The sequence below is a fragment of the Phacochoerus africanus genome, chromosome 2 (genome assembly GCF_016906955.1).
Source record: "Phacochoerus africanus isolate WHEZ1 chromosome 2, ROS_Pafr_v1, whole genome shotgun sequence".
Classification (NCBI taxonomy): Eukaryota; Metazoa; Chordata; class Mammalia; order Artiodactyla; family Suidae; genus Phacochoerus; species Phacochoerus africanus.
Window position 1 is genome coordinate 263,009,454 of NC_062545.1, and position 16,540 is coordinate 263,025,993.

General features: G+C 38.4%; 1 protein-coding gene across 1 annotated transcript in view; it reads right to left on the reverse strand.

Annotated features, from left to right (window-relative positions):
* The window catches only part of C5 (complement C5), a 92,679-nt gene that overhangs the window by 49,869 nt on the left and 26,270 nt on the right, over positions 1–16,540 (reverse strand). The window contains exons 9-18 of the mRNA XM_047768295.1: positions 15,154–15,280; positions 11,997–12,112; positions 9,565–9,750; positions 8,081–8,284; positions 6,082–6,291; positions 5,811–5,960; positions 4,621–4,750; positions 3,557–3,619; positions 2,270–2,467; positions 224–314 (exon numbers count right to left, since the gene is read on the reverse strand). Coding sequence (XP_047624251.1) covers positions 224–314; positions 2,270–2,467; positions 3,557–3,619; positions 4,621–4,750; positions 5,811–5,960; positions 6,082–6,291; positions 8,081–8,284; positions 9,565–9,750; positions 11,997–12,112; positions 15,154–15,280 — 1,475 coding nt within the window. The remainder of the gene's footprint in view (positions 1–223; positions 315–2,269; positions 2,468–3,556; positions 3,620–4,620; positions 4,751–5,810; positions 5,961–6,081; positions 6,292–8,080; positions 8,285–9,564; positions 9,751–11,996; positions 12,113–15,153; positions 15,281–16,540) is intronic.

Consider the following 16,540-nt stretch of genomic DNA (forward strand, 5'->3'; position numbering starts at 1 on the left):
TGCAACAGTACCCTTCTTCCCCAAGAGTGAATCATGCCCTGAACCAATTATCAGAACAAATCTCACATTGAAAAAAGAGAAAAAGTAAAATAAAATTTGACCCAATGGTAGTATCATCTTAACTCTTAAATAAACTATTGGGAAATGGGTCATTTCCAGGTTTTTGGTCATAATATTTGCATTTTCCCACATTTTTCAGAGGAATGTCAAAGAAACATAATACCTTCTGGGGACATGATGAACTTCCCATAACCAGCTTTCTGGAAAATAGCTCCTTATTTCAGGGTTGGTTACTGCTAAAAGGGTCTTTATATCTGGGGAAAAAAGTATATTTGATTATAGAAAAACAACATAAATTCTCCTTAAAGCTGAATTTTAAAATATGGACATTAATCAATAACAAGTATTTTCTGAAAGGTCAATGAAACATTTTATGTAGTGATTTCAAAATGGAACTATGGGCCTTAGGATATCTCTACTAGCAGCATTGACAAAATTAGTAAAGCATAAAATATCTTTAATAATTTGTTTTTAAAATTTCTAGATGTTTAACATTCTAAAAATCACACAATATACTGATCAATCTATGAAGTTATTTGCATTTTAAACATTGCAATAATTATTTTTGTATTATGAAAGAGGGAGGTTTGCATGATTCTCTGACTTACCTCAGAAATTTATATTTCCTTAAATAAAAATGGACAGAATGTCTGCTTCTGTCCAAGTATACTGATTGAGATTGGAGTTACCCTTCTGCCTTAAAAAAACCAGAAAACCAGACACAATAGTTTTCAGATATTATAGCATAAGTGACCTAGGACAGTGATCCCTGAGAGAAGGGAGACAGAGTTGGTAAACCCTAAAATTGTCCAGATTTCCTGTCTGGAAGCAGTTTATAGGCTTCAGGGCAGGGAGAGAAGCCCATACAGACCCTGGCAGAGATGCAACACCACACAAGGGAGTTTGGGAGACCAAGCCATCTAGAATGTGGGGAAGAGACCCAGAGTAGAGGGAGCTTCAGAGCCTGATTTCCACCAACTGATGCCAAACCAGATGATTAGAGTTGAAAAATTGGACAATGAAAAATGGATGTGTACTAGATTTTTCATGAGAAATACTGATTGTAATAAGCAAAAATCTGAAAGCAACCTAAATATATCTAATAAACTGGTTTTGATAAAAGGCCACAAGACTTTTTTTCTGCAGAAATATATCCACTCAAACTGATAATGTTTAAGACATACTGTTAAGCAAAACAATAAGACTATGAAATAAGACCTATTATTCTGCTTTTGTCTGACTATATATATAAATGAGTTGAAAGTCCTAAAAGTTCTGATTAAAGTTGGTGAGGTTAATGAGAGTTCTATAAATTCTAAAAACACATATTGTAATTGAAATTGAATAAAATTTCAACTTTTTTTTTTTTTTTTTGCCATATCCGTGGCATGTGCAAGTTCCGGGGCCAGCAATAGAACTGGCACCACAGCAGTGACCTGAGCCACTGTAGTAGCAAGGCCAAGATTTCAACTTTTATATAAGTAGATTTAATTTTATGTTACATTTAGGAATCTTTTGCTATACCTGGTCAGTATAGATATAAACAGAATTCTTAATGGTTGTAATATCACAGAACCATAGAATTTTAGAACTCAAAGGCATATTGGAGATTATCTGGCCCAAGCTTCTTACTTTAAAAATCAGTAAGTTGAGGCTCAGAGAAGATAAATAATCATTCACTTATAAAATTCATTCAGCTTCAAACTTGCCCTGGGTCTTGAGTATGGACTAGTGCACTCTGTTCTACACTCTATCTACTTTTTGATTCCCTAAAATAACACATGTTTTTCTTTTCTTTCTTTCCTTCTTTATTTCCCCCTTCCTTCCTCCTTTCTTTTTTCTTTTTAGGGCTGCAATGGTCTTAAAAACAATATGGCATATGGAAGTTCCCAGGCTAGGGGTCCAATCAGAACTAAAGCCATTGGCCTATGCACAGCCACAGCGATGTGGGATCCGAGCACCATCTGCAACCTACACCACAGCTCACAGTAATGCTGGATCCTTAACCCACTGAGCAAGGCCAGGGATTGAACCCACGTCCTCATGGATGCTAGTTGGGTTTGTTAACTGCTGAGCCATGATGGGAACGCCAATGCATTTTTTGTCTTAAGAGCATTTGCAAGTTATCTTTTCTACTTTCAATTTTAAATAGAGCATGAAAAATTACACCCATTTCCCCGTGTGTTCTGATAGAAAATGTCAAACTTACGTAGCCTTCCCAATTGGATATTTTTATGAGACTCTTCAGCACGGACCTGGTTTGCTATGTCACAACAGTCCTTGAAAGCTTTGACACATTTTGGGCCTATCTTAATTCGAGCGGCTCGCTCCTCACAGGTTTCATCATCATTACGATAGGCTCCATCATAACAGCATTTCTTCAACACTGCGTATTTGTATTTAGCAGCTGAAATGATAATAATGCAAGCGCCATGGATTATGCACACAGACAAAACATCTCAGGCTTAGAAGAGCTCTTTAGGGATACCTTGTTTCTCTTGCCACAGGACCCCCTCCCCACAATAGCCATGGCTGGTTGACTGACCAGCCTCCTTTTGGAAATATGCTGTGAATGGGGAGAATGTGGCCTCATAAGGTAATCCATTCTGATTCACACAGTCACAGGATTCCTGCAAGTAAGCTAGATACTGACTTTTGAAACCAGCACCTTGGGTTCAGCACACGTTGAGTAAAAGAAGTTAACTACCTGAGAAGCCTTCAAATGTTTTTGAAGATAATTATCATAAGTATAGAAGTATGTTCTTCAAGCTAAATATCCTGTTTTTTCCAAATATTTCTTATGGTTTGTACACCTTCACCAGTGGCATCATTCTCATCATAAGTGCTTGGACTAATCAGTGTTTCTTTATTCACATCATTAAAATTTAGAATGAAGGTTAGAATTAAAATGACTCATATACAAATGGAAAGTATTATTGTATTACTATAAACCGCCTATTAGTTGAACTCAAGTCATTGACTCCTGGTTGAATGTATTTTCTATAGTATCATTGTCAATTTTCATATCTCCATTTAAATAATTATTTAAGAATAATTTTGGGGGGGTTTATTTCCCTTCAAATAATCCAAAATACTCTTAGCCATTAAATGTACGCAGGAGAAGAGATTGATTTCTAGGTATATCTCAAAGTTAATTAAAACATGGATCTGGTTATGATAAAATGGAAAAATATGATTTTAATTACAAAATGAAGTTTGTAGAGAGGAAATATTTGTGACAAGTAAAAGTTAATCTTTTATATTTTAGAGACAGAAATACTAATGACTTATTTTCCTCAGATTAAGGTTATGGCAAATGAACTATTGGATTTATTTGGATTAATCTTTCTCAGGGAGATGAGCTAGATGTCTGTACATATCTTTCTTTTCACCCATTCTATTTGAATTAAAAGAAATTAGATAATACTTAGTTTTCTCCAGCTTTTGAATGATATGATCATAACCTTTTGACAATCACGTAAAACTTTTAGAGTACCTTCTTCCTCTATCTTCTTTTGTAGCATTCTTTTTGGCCTGAGAATGTCTTTACAAGGTTCATCTGTTTTAAAAAAGTAAAGAAGGGAAAAGGAGATTAAATCTCAAAAAAGGAAAAATTCCATGAAATTATTTTTTAAGTTTTTAAAACATTCACAAGTCATCCATTCCTTCAACAAATACTGAGAGCCTGCTTTTGTCCAACCACTGTGCACTACACATCTTAACATGACTTGTTTTATCTGAAAGGAGGTCACAATCTATTGTCACATAGTTTGACTTGCTTGATCTGATTTGCTCTCGAATCCTTCAACCTTTTTGATCCACTGATTGCAGGGAAATAGCTCAGCCTTTAGAGTGAGTAAAGTTTTTGTTGGGTATGCTTGCTATCTTAATTATTTTTTTGTGTGTGCTTGTATTATTACAAATAATAATATCAAGTATAATTACAAACAACTTTAAAACCACAGAAGGAAGATGATTAAGATGTGGTCCCTGCCCTTAAAGAGCTCACAGTGCAGTGGCTGAGATAAGATGTATAACTACGTGTTAAGAATGTGCAATGATGCACTGCTATTAAATTACTTATAAATAGATCTAATCCTTACTGAATTCTCCCTATTAAAGGAGAAGGGAACGGTCAGTTCTATATGCGGGAGAGGCCTCATAGAGGAGCTGATTCTTCCATTAGCTTCTTCAGGCTACTGAAAGGGAAAGCAATCCAAACAAGGAAAGGCCCAAAGATGTAAAACAGCATGGTACCATGCATAAATATGCTTGGCTCTGTATCGCTTAAACATAAGGTCATATAGAGTGGGATGAGAAACAGTTGGAAAGAGCTGGGGAGAGGATCATGGAAGGCCTTGAGTATTACAGTAAAAAATTTATACTCCACCATGAAGGCCAATGAAACCTTTTATACAGAGGAACTACCTGGTCATGCCATTCTAAGATCAGTGTAGAGAATATTCTGGAGGAGGGCCAAAAATCATTGGGGAGGCAAATCATCCATGTAAATTTCAGTAATCAATCTGAAGAAAAAACAAAAAGTGCTGAGTGTTTTACCATTTTCCCGGATGTCATCTGCGTTTGCATTGGTGAGGAAGGTGAGTCCAGCCAGGTGGAATACATCTGCGTTGTTGCGGCCACCGCCTGCCCCGCAGCCCAGGTCATTCTTCTCGAAAGTTTGAAATACCTGTCCAGAGGCAGGTAGTTAATTTAATAATTCTTAGGAATTAACTAAAGGCAAAATGGTGAGCCTATTCAGATGTGGAAATCATTCCTTTGAAAAAGTAAAGGTACAAGTTGGTACATGGTTTTAACATGTTTCTGAAATGCACATGCCACTCGTTAATCAAATAGCCAAAGACCCTATTTCCCAATTTCATTCCTTTAGTTTTTCCCTATTGTATTTAAAGATACATACCTACTCAAATGTAAATCCAGAATGCAATCTTAAGCTTTGATGAGATGATTCCTAGAAATCCACCCATGCTGTTTTATACATAGACTGATGCATATTGCAGTCAATATAATGACCCAAAAAAAGAATAAATGAGTGAATGTATGAATGAATGAATGAACAAGCTAATTTTTACATTGCTAAAAGGAAAAAAGAGCACAATCTCAGGTATTTTTGGGAAGAACTTGTTTGGGGGAGGGCTTTCTCCAGTTTTAATTTTGACCGCAAATTTTTTGTTTTTTCCTTCCTGAAAGTTTTTAACTTAATAGTTTCTCAGATCTTTCTTCTTCCTTCAAAGAAATGTAAACCTAGAAGATAGTAGCAGAGCATAACGGAGATGAAGTGGGAACTTAGTGGAAGTGAATTATTTTTACATTCTTCTGGGCTACAGATTTTAATGAGTAAAAGATGGAAATAGACCCCCCCCCCCAAAGAAACCAGACAGGGGTTGCCTCTCTATTTATCTTGGTGCTGCTACTATAAAGCCCTCCTGCTCCCAAATCCCCAAAGCCTCCCTAATCAATGGAACTTTGGCCCCATGAAAGTAAATGCTATCACGGTCACATTCTTTTAAAGTGTTTAACTCCATTCTGGAAAAGCAAAAAAGGATAGACCTGGGTTTGAGAGACTAATGTGAGGATCATTTATCTCCCTATGAATGACTTTTGAGTAGATTATAGAAAAGCAGGTCTACTCTTCCCTTAATTCTTCCCCCACAACCTAACCCAGTGGCCACATTTTATGAAGCACTGCATAGGGCCACCCTTGTAACCAAGGCAATGTACTACTTAACTCTTTCCAGGGGCTTCTTGGCCGTCATTTGTACCCCATATATAGCTTTGTCCACTGCAGATAAAGCCACCCAGGAATCCAACTCAGTCACCAGATTAAGAGATACATGTTGGCCAGGGGAATATGTATCTGTATTTGGAGACAGATGAACCTATAAGGTCATTTGAAAAAGAAAATATCATTTGTATGACACAAAACTTCATAGAGAGCTGCATTTACAGCCCCCTTTATTCAGAAGAAAATTTGAATGGGTCTTATAATTTGTGGTTTACCTGGAGCTGGTTGCCACACTTTTCTTCAATATTTAACCAGACTGAGTCAGACACTAATTCTGCAGTCTGCTCTCCTGTAACAATGTAATAGACCAGGAGCCGAGCTGAAGGAACCATGTTCTGTGTCACTGGAATGTTTATGCTTTGATAAGCTGAATCTGAAAGTTTCTCCCTTGTGCCAAAGTGAACAATTTTGCCCTTGGATAAAATCTAAAAATAAACAGCAGCAGCAACAGTAATTACAAAAACAAAACCTTTGCTTCAGAATGGAGATTGGAGCTGGAGTCTAAAGTGTGTTAAAGAAAAAGAAAGTTAACATTGTATACGCTTTTACTATTCTATATGCCAGGAACTTCACGTTTAATTAACTCCCTTAGTTCTCATAATAACCAGAAGGATAGGATACTATCTCCACTGAGCAGATGAAGGGACTGAGGTTCAGGAACTAACTAAATAGCATACTGATTTCGGTGCAAAACCAACCAGCTAGGAATTCAAAGAGCTAAAATTTGACCCCAAATCTGTTTAAAGTCATCAGACTGTCGTTAACATCTCCTTCTTTAGTTGATTTAAAAATACAGATGAGGAGCTGAGTTCCTGTTGTGACTCAGTGGTTAACAAACCTGACTAGTGTCCAACACTAAAGATCTGGCGTTGCTGTGAGCCAGATCTTTAGTGCCAGGTTGCAGACGTGGCTTGGATCCCGCATTGCTGTGGCTGTGGCGTAGGCTGGCAGCTACAGCTCTGACTTGACCCCTAAACTGGCAACCTCCATATGCTGCAGGTACGGCCCTAAATAGACAATATAAATATATGGAATTTGGGAATTGTTTTAAAGCCAGAGATTAGTTTCTAAATTGAAAAGTATAAGGTTTTAAAAAAAACCCTACAAATCATATGAAGTCAAAATGTCCTCAAAGATCCCTTAAATTGTCTTTAGAGAGAAGGACTGCATGTGTAGTTTTGGTACATAATCCCTAAATGGATCCCCTAATTATTACTATTATTAGTAGTAGTAGTAGTACTCTTTTTTTTTTTTTTGTCTTTTTAGGGCTGCACCTGTGGCATATGGAGATTTTCCAGGCTAGGGGTTGAAATGGAGCTACAGCTGCTGGCCTACACCACAGCCATAGCAACACCAGATCTGACCTGCATCTGTGACCTACACCATAGCTCACGGCAACATGAGATCCTTAACCCACTGAGAGAGGCCAGGGATCAAATCCGCAATCCCATGATTCCTAGCTGAATTCGTTTCCGCTGCACCACGATGGGAAACTCCCCAGATCCCCTAATTATTCATCAGTCAATATTGCCTATAATCCTTATTTATTTTTAAATTTCTTCCTCAAAACTGCTGAAAAAATCATTACCACCTGTTTGGCCTGATCATTGGAATAATTAATTCTATTTCTTTGGCAATTGCCAGGAAGCCTTTGACATTTTTTGTACATTCTTTCCTACCTTTTACTAATAGGCTTGACTGACACACATCTGTTTACTATAAGTGATAACAGAGATGTTGCTGGAGCAGGTTTGATGTGACAACTCTTACGAGCAGGGTTTGGATCCCTCCTTTATGCCATGTAATGCACATAATTTAAATAAGTCTAGGCATGTAATCTTTGGCCATGATGTAGAGCAGAGACGATGTGAGAGTTTAATCAGTCTCTCTCTATGGAGGAATCAGGTTCTCTTTGGTGAAAGGCACATCACACAAAGAGTCAGAGGTTCCCAGTTCTAATCACAACCTTCTTCTGAGCTGAGTGACCATGCTGAGTGTTTAACCTCTTTGTCCCTCAGTTTTCTCATATGTGAAGTGGTCATGAATATCATGCCTTGTCTCAAATCCTTTTGCAAAACTGATTTTCAAATTATATGATGTTCTTGAAAGTGCTTTTTAAGAACATATATAAGAGATCATCCTAATGCTTATCTATAAGCAAAGGAAAAACAGGTGGGGGAACAGTTGCTGTAAATCTGTCATTATTATACTTACCAAATAATTATAGTGAGTTATTTTGTCAATATATGGACTTTTGGGAGTAACAACAACATTCAGATGTTCTCCGACAAGCACAGGTTTATAGTTTGGGGTCCATTCAATATATAGGTAACTTTGGCTGAGAGATGAATATGCTATTGCTCGGTAATTTGCTCTTGCCTGATTTTCATCTGGAAGATCTGGGTCTTCTGTCCTGATCTGGAAAGGGAAAAAAAATTTAAAAGACATGGATTGTGACATAATGTTTTCTGTGAAACATACCTTTAAAATTCTTTGCTTTATGAATTTCTAAATTTTACAACACCAAGTGCTAAAGAAAAAAAATCCATTACTCCAATATTTGTCCAGCTATGGTATCCAGTAATTTTACAAAGGCTATGGACAATAATTGGGATAATATGGGATTATGGGCTATAGTGGGCTTTACGCTAAAGTGAAGAGAGAAAGATGATCCTGGAACAAATATTAGCACCCCTTCCTGAAATGTCATGGTGAGTTGGGGAGTCCTTTTCCTGTAGATTGGAATGGCAGGAATTGGGGGTAAGAGAAAGGTAGCAGTGGGGAGGTCTTGAGATCTGAGGACAAGAGTAGTGAATGGACATCACACAGACTCTCTAGCTCAGATGCACTGGGAAGTAGTGGCACAGAGGACGGCTTACAAATACAGAATGGAACAGAAGTGAAATCGTGGCAGTAACATTGGCCTTCAACAGCAAAGCTCATGCTCTGGAGTGAGACATACACTGGTTTGCATCTAAGTGCTATCATTTATTACGTTTGGATAAGTTATTTAAACATAAGAGATGTTAAAAGCTCCTGTTTCCTCAGCTGCAAGTTGGCAAAGATAATATTCTCTGACTCAAAAAGTTGATAAAATGGGCAGTAAATGTGTTGTACATAAACCTCGTAGCACAATGCCTAGCACATTGTAAAGGCTCAGCAGATGATGGTGAATATATGCATGCTAGGGCCACTGGCATGGCATTATTAATTTCCTCATTTTTCATTTGGGATTGGGACCCTAACTATTATTTTCTAGGAGAGAAGATTATTAAGTGAACTCTAAGGTAGAGTGATTCATACAGCTAGAAGAAAAGAGAGGCTTGCACATTTGACCCTTTTGTGGCCTGAAAAGAGATAAAAAATTGGGGAAGGGGAAAGAGAGAATATTCCTATCACTGATTTCCACTGCCATACCTATTCTGATGCTTCTATACTCTAATACAGTCTTACTGATTTAACAGAAAACAATTCATCCCAAATAAAAAAATTGATAGATTTATGTTTCTCAGGATCATTCAATGGACCTGCGGATTGCCTCCGGTGCCTTTTTTTTGGGGGGGGGAAGGATGCAAAATTGTAGAACCGTTCACTGGACTCATGTATAAAATCTGCCGCATTTGTTCGGCACATTGGCCAAAACACACAGTCAAAAGTACACGTTGTCCTAGAAAATTTAACAGGAGGATTCAGCTCACATTAAACTCCAGCACCGTCACTCCAGCTGGGAGATTCACCACAAATGAAGCTACTCCGTCCCTGGAACGTGTTACACTTTTCTTTGACTCCAAGTCGGACGTCTCTTGGTTTGCATCAAGCGTTTGTGCACTCAGGATCACCGGGACCCCTCCTACCAAGAGGTCAAGTGAGTCCTTAACCTGCACCTGTTTGTCAGAACAGTCCAAATTCATTTCAACAGCTCATCATTTCTTTTAAAGCATAGCAATTCCAAAATAATTTTCCTTCCTCCCCATCAACTTATAAATTATTCATGTTTAATTCAGTGAAGAGAAGCATGTTTCCAGCTTATATATAGAAAGGTTTAATCTTACTTAGTTAAATAATTCTTTTTTTTTTTCTTTTTAGGACCACACCCACAGTATATGGAGGGTCCCAGGCTAGGGGTTGAATCAGACCTGTAGCTGCCCGCCTACGCCACAGCCACAGCAACGTGGGATCCCAGCTGCGCCTGTGACCCACACCACAGCTCATGGCAACATATACTAGTCAGATTCGTTTTCACTGAGCCATGACGGGAACTCCTAAATCATTCTTGAATTGATTCCCCATATATCAAGAAGACTCAGAATATAAATACCATTCTATTAGGTCTGCCAAGTAGGTGTGATAATGTCTTCTCCTACCTACTTTCTTGTTTTTTCAATTGATTGAGAATTGGATAAAGGAGAAAATGAGGCAATTACTTCTGGTAATGATTCTCTTGGATAGGGGAAACAATAAATTGCATCTTTTTTTTCTCTCCTTAAACTCTACTTCTCATAGCCATGTGTATGGTCATAGAGAATTTCCACATATATTTTATATGTGATATGATATATATATAAGGTATTTTAAAGTATATTCTATATAATGACATATTTATGACCTTTTATTATATATTATATTAATATTATTATATATGCTCTATAATGTTATAAATTATCACATGTATTATATGGTAGTATGTTATATATTTCAAATATGTTATATAAGTATGTAAGAAGTTATAAGCATGTCCAAATCTTGCTTTGGATCTGTAAATCTTTTGCTCTTAAAAACCCGGGAGTTCCCAGAGTTCCTGTTATGGTGCAGCAGAAAGAAATCTGACTAGGAACCATGAGGTTGCAGGTTTGATCCCTGGCCTTGCTCAGTGGGATAAGGATCTGACGTTGCCATGAGCTGTGGTGTACATTGCAGACGTGGTTCAGATCCCACATTGCTGTGGCTGTGGCGTAGGCCGGCAGCTATAACTCTGATTCAATCCCTAGCTTGGGAACCTCCCTATGCCTTGGATGCAGCCCTAAAAAGCCAAAACAAAACAAAACAAAACCCCTGGGAGTTCCTGTTGTGGCTCATTGGGTTAAGGAGTGGTATTATCTCTGTGAGCATGTGGATTCCATTCCTGGCCTCGCTCAGTGTGTTAAGGATCCCGTGTTGCTGCAAGCTGCAGCATAGTTTACAGATGTGGCTCTCATCCAGTTGCCGTGGCTGTGGTGTAGGCTGCAGTAGCTCCAATTTGACCCCTGGCCTGGGAACTTCCATATACCATAAGTGCAAGTGACCTACAGTAATAAATACTCCAGTTTAATTATCCTAAAGTTGATTTTTAAAAGCAACGCATTTTAAAGAATAAAAAAATTCTACTCTAGCCTTCTAACGGATAGGGAATAAACATTTCCATTTTATAAATACAATAAAACATACATACAATAAAGCATCTTTTATATTTTATAATAACATATAGACTACTAAATGCAATAGAATATAGTTTAAAAGTCAAATGAAGGTTTTAACTCCATACTATCAGTGTTTTAAAAAGGAAAACTGGAGGAAGGAGAGAAAATGTTAAAAAGGAAAAAAGAAGCAAAAAATATGGAGAAATGAGTCAGGAACAGACAGAAAGTGTCAAGATGGAAAGAATGGAGGACAATACAGAGAGATAAGACCAGAGTTCTGCACAAAGAGAATGCAGAGTGAAAAGCACAGAAATGTGCCCTCAGAGACACACAGGAAGTAAGAAATGGTGAAAGAAAGGGGTTTATTTTCAAGGAATGATATCTCTGCTTTAAGACTTTTAAAGAACATGCTGCCAAATAATTTTAAATGTTAGTATTTTTTGAACTATAGGCTTATGGGATTTTATTTACATATTATTTAATACAATACTCATTTGGGGAATGTCTAACACAGGCTATCTAACTAAATACTGAAACAGCCCTGAGGATCAAAATCATTCCCAAGGCTGAAGCTGGCCTGCAGTTTCCCAACCCCAGCCACATCGTAGGAGGGGCAGATTTCACAGAATGAGTTCCCTCTGTGATTTGCCTCTCTGTCATCTTTCCCCTGTTTGAGGCCCCATATTTTCAGAAAAAGACAATCACATTCAGCAGTTTTCCACCCCCTTCTCTACCTTGATAGAATATGGAATCCCAGGTTTCACAAAAAGAGGAGTAGCAACCAAATTCAGTTTGTAGGGAGAAAGGACGTATTTGATGCCAGGAATTTCTGCCTCTTCAGAAAATCCACCTAAAGAAACAACAATGATTATGTTGAATTTTTAGGAGTGTACTGACCTGTGTGGGGAGCTATTTTGTCTGCACAGACTTATTCATTCACCCCATTTCTGCACTCATTTGTTTACCAATAGCAAAGAGGATATGGGTCTTGTGGTTCAGAGCAGCAATGCAGAGAAGAGTCTAAACTCTTCTCAGGCATTTCCAAAGCCTTACACACAAGGCTTGTGTGTAGAGATGGCTCTTGTGGAAGCTGAGCAATAAAAAGGATTGGACCGAGGAGGCATTCATCAAGGAAGGGATGCCACTTTTTGCCAGTGACCTGAGTTTCAGTTAAATATGTATAAGGGATTAGGGAGCGAAGGAAAGGGTAGGTCAGAGACTAAGCCTCACAGGCAGTTCACTTTCAGAGGGCAAGGATATGGAGAGAAATGGAGAGGAGAGTTTGAGGTAGAGAGAACTGGCAAGACCCCAACAATGTTACCCTTTAGCTAAAATGTAACCTAAGCTCTAGTATCCCCAAACTCTTTTCTAATATTAGATCCCTAATTCCCTACGTATATATCCTCTACTTCAGCCAATGGAATAATCTGTCATTCTCCAAGATCAAGCTTCATTCCCCATCCTTGGCATGTCCCCTTTAAGAAGGGTGTCCCACTTCATCCTGCCTATCATTCCTGACTCAACACTCTACTTATCTTTCAAGACAAGACCAGTCATCTTCAGGACACCATTCTTGATTGCTCAACAATCATCTAGGAACTCATCTTCTTCTGAAGGTCACTTTTTAGTAGCATTAAGTACTTTGTTTAGAGCACATATGGAATTCCTTCTTGTAACAGAGTTCTTTGTTTCCTTGTCTTATAGCTGATGCTAGTTTGTAAGCCACTTAAATCTTGGGATTATGCATCATTAATATTTGTAAGCCTGCATGTTTAGCAGCACTCTTTCAGTATCTAATAAATATTGCTTAAACTCAATTTATTTGAAATAAATTGAGAAAAATATAAATAAAAAAGAAACATTAAAATAACATCAAGGATTTCCTGTTGTGGCCCAGTGGGTTAAGGATCTGGCATTGCCACAAGCTGCAGTGTGGGTCACAGATGTGGCTTGTATCCAAGAGTTGCTATGGCTGTGGTATAGGCCTATAGCTCCAACTCCAATCTGACCCCTAGCCCAGGAACTTCCATATACTGCAGGTGTTACCAGAAAATGGAAAAAAAAATGTCAAAAACAATAACCAGGACAGGAGTATATAAAGTCACCATCATTCTCCCATGTCTATCGAGCATCTGATGTATATACAAAGAGCTCAATAACTTGATAAATAGCTCAATTCTTCATTCTGCTACCTTTGAAGGACAAATTTAAAGAGGTGGAAAGGGACTTAGGAATCTTCTGGTCTAACAGTCATTTTACTGAAAAAAAAAAAATAGACTCAGTGTAGTTAAATTATTTGTTCAAGGTTAGTTGGGGGTTCAATATAGACCTGAAAACACAAAGAATATTAGTAATCAAGACATATCAGAAGAAAGACAAATTAACCCAATTTGGAATAATAATTAATAACAATTAAAAACTATTGGAGTGGGAATTAAGAGTCCTAGACAAGATGTTAAGAATTGTAAGAAGCTGGTGGAGAGAAGAAGAAGGGGGGAGAGGTGAGGTCAAGGGGGAAGGGGGGAGAGGAAGGTGGAGGAGGAGCTGTTTTAAGTTCTTTGGGTATACAGACACTTTGATCCTCAGCAAAACCCTATGAGGTATCTACTATTACTGAATCCATTTTAGAAACACTGTTACCTCCAATTTTAGATAGAATTATTGCCTATTGTAGAAGACAAGGGCTTTAGGATGCACTTAGTTCAACCTATCATTGTACAGCTAAGGGGTGAAAACAATGATAGTAGCAGTAATTTTCACTTGCATAGTAGTTTATCAAAACATTTTTTTGGAGTTCCCATCGTGGCTCAGTGGAACGAATCCAACTAGGAGCCATGAGGTTGCAGGTTCGATCCCTGGCCTCGCTCAGTGGAGTAAGGATCGGGCATTGCCGTGAGCTGGGGTGTAGATCGCAGATGCAGCTCGGATCTTGCATTTCTGTGGCTGTAGTATAGGCCAGCAGCTACAGCTCCGATTAGACCCCTAGCCTGGGAATCTCCATATGCCGCAAGAGCGGCCCTAGAAAAGGCAAAAACGACAAAAAAAAAAAAAAAGTTTAGGGGAGTTCCCATTGTGGTGCAGTGGTTAACGAATCCGACTAGGAACCATGAGGTTGCGGGTTCGATCCCTGGCCTCGCTCAGTGGGTTAAGGATCCGGCATTGCCGTGAGCTGTGGTGTAGGTTGCAGATGTGGCTTGATCCCGTGTTGCTGTGGCTCTGGCATAGGCTGGCGGCTACAGCTCCGATTCAACCCCTAGCCTGGGAACCTCCATATGCTGCGGGAGCGGCCCAAGAAATGGCAAAAAGGCAAAAAAAAAAAATTGTTTTTTTAAGATGGCACCTGGGGCATATGGAGTTTCCCAGGCCAGGGGTTGAATCAGAGCGGTAGCTGCCAGCCAACACCACAGCCATAGCAATGTGGGATCTAAGCTGTGTCTGCTACATACACCGCAGCTCGAGGCAACGGCGGATCTTTAACCCACTGAGTGAGGCCAGGAATCAAACCCTCATCCTCATGGATACTAGTCGGGTTCGTTAACTGCTGAGCCACAACCGGAACTCCTCAAACATTTTTTATACATGGTCTCTTGATTTTGCTTCTTACCAGGTGAGAAAATTGGGATGCCAGATGTTCAAACCAGATAGGCTGCAGAGCCACTGGGAATATCAAATGGGCAGGTGTTATCTCATTTTTTTGCCATTGAGGCAATAGGGACCCAATGACTAGAGAGTTATACTAGAGCTATACTCTAGCCTTGGTTTTTAATAATGTAAAAAATAAAATTTTAACTCTGAAAGAAAGTAAAATGTGAAAGACCTGTAGAAATCATTTATACTTTTAATGTACTTTCTAAATATTTCCCAAGAGAAAGTTAAAAAAAAAAAACTCACCTGTAGATTCTATGACTGTCACACCAATATAAAGGTACTTGTTGTTCAAATCTTCTAGACTGTCATAGGACAGTTCTTTAATTGCTGTTTCAGAGTTAAATGTGACTTTAGCAATTCCATTTATCAACTTTTTAAGGGGGGAAAACAAAAGAGTTATTTTAGACAAGAATTTATAAGGAAAAATGAACAAAATATGTCTTTACTACCCTCTCAATTGAAGACAAGTATCAGAGGAATGCTTTATCATCGCCACTAAAGTGAATACCTGAGTCCACCAATAAGCCCAGAATGTCATTTTCTAATATATTTGTTTAGAATTATAGACACAGAAAAGTTGTAAGCATCACTTGCTTCCACAGGTCCTTTTTGTACTAACTGACAAAGACGCCTTCTTCCAATCCCTGAGTCATCATCATATTTCCAGGCCTCTCAGCTTACTTTTGCTCTTCACTGAATTTATGAGGTTTTATGATCTTTAATTTGCACTTTGCTGCTTACATAGTGAAATATCTATTTAAAAACACACAGTAAGTAAAGGGATATGGAGTTAAGTTATATGATATTATTTAATTATTAGCCACAACAGTAAAATAGATTTTGCCTTATTTTTCCTTCTGAAATTGAGTAATTTGAGGTGAGGGTTTGTCTCATGTAGCTTTAAATCTCAGTCTAACTTGGAATCTTCCATTAAAAGGAGGTTTAACTTATATCTTAAAGAAATAAAATTGCCTTTTGAAAAAGCAAAGGCTAAGTAACTGATACAATTATGTGAATATGCAGCAGTGAGCAAAATGACATGAGCCCTTAACCTCTGCAGTATAAAGAACACTGAACCAGGGAAAAGGGGACCAGGGCTCTACTCTGAGCCCTAGCAACCACTAGCCCTTAACCACGGACCAATAACTGTCCAGTGAGTTCATTGTGAATTCTTTCACTTATAAATTTTTCTAGAGCACCTACTATTTGCCAGGAACCAGCTTGGCTCTGGGCATATAATGGGAATGATTCAGACCCATGAAGAGTTTCAGGGATAGACTGATAAAGAAATAAATAAATCATTCCAGTAAGAAGGGTTTCTCAGTCTCAGCAGTATTGACATTTGGATAGGATAATTCCTTATTGTGGGGCACTGCTCTGAAGGAGTTTCACAGCATCCCTGGGCTTCACCCACCAAGTCCCTGGATCATCCCCTTCCCCAGCTGTGACAACCACAAATGGTCTCTGGACATCGCCAAATATCCCCTTGGGGGTAAAGCCCATCCCTGGTTGAGAACCACTGCAATAAAGTATAGAATACGCCCTACTAAGAGTGGCTCAAGGCTGAGGGAGTAGAAAAGGTGTTGATGTTGAGACAAAGAATAAGAAGGAATTAGCCAGGCAAAGAGGA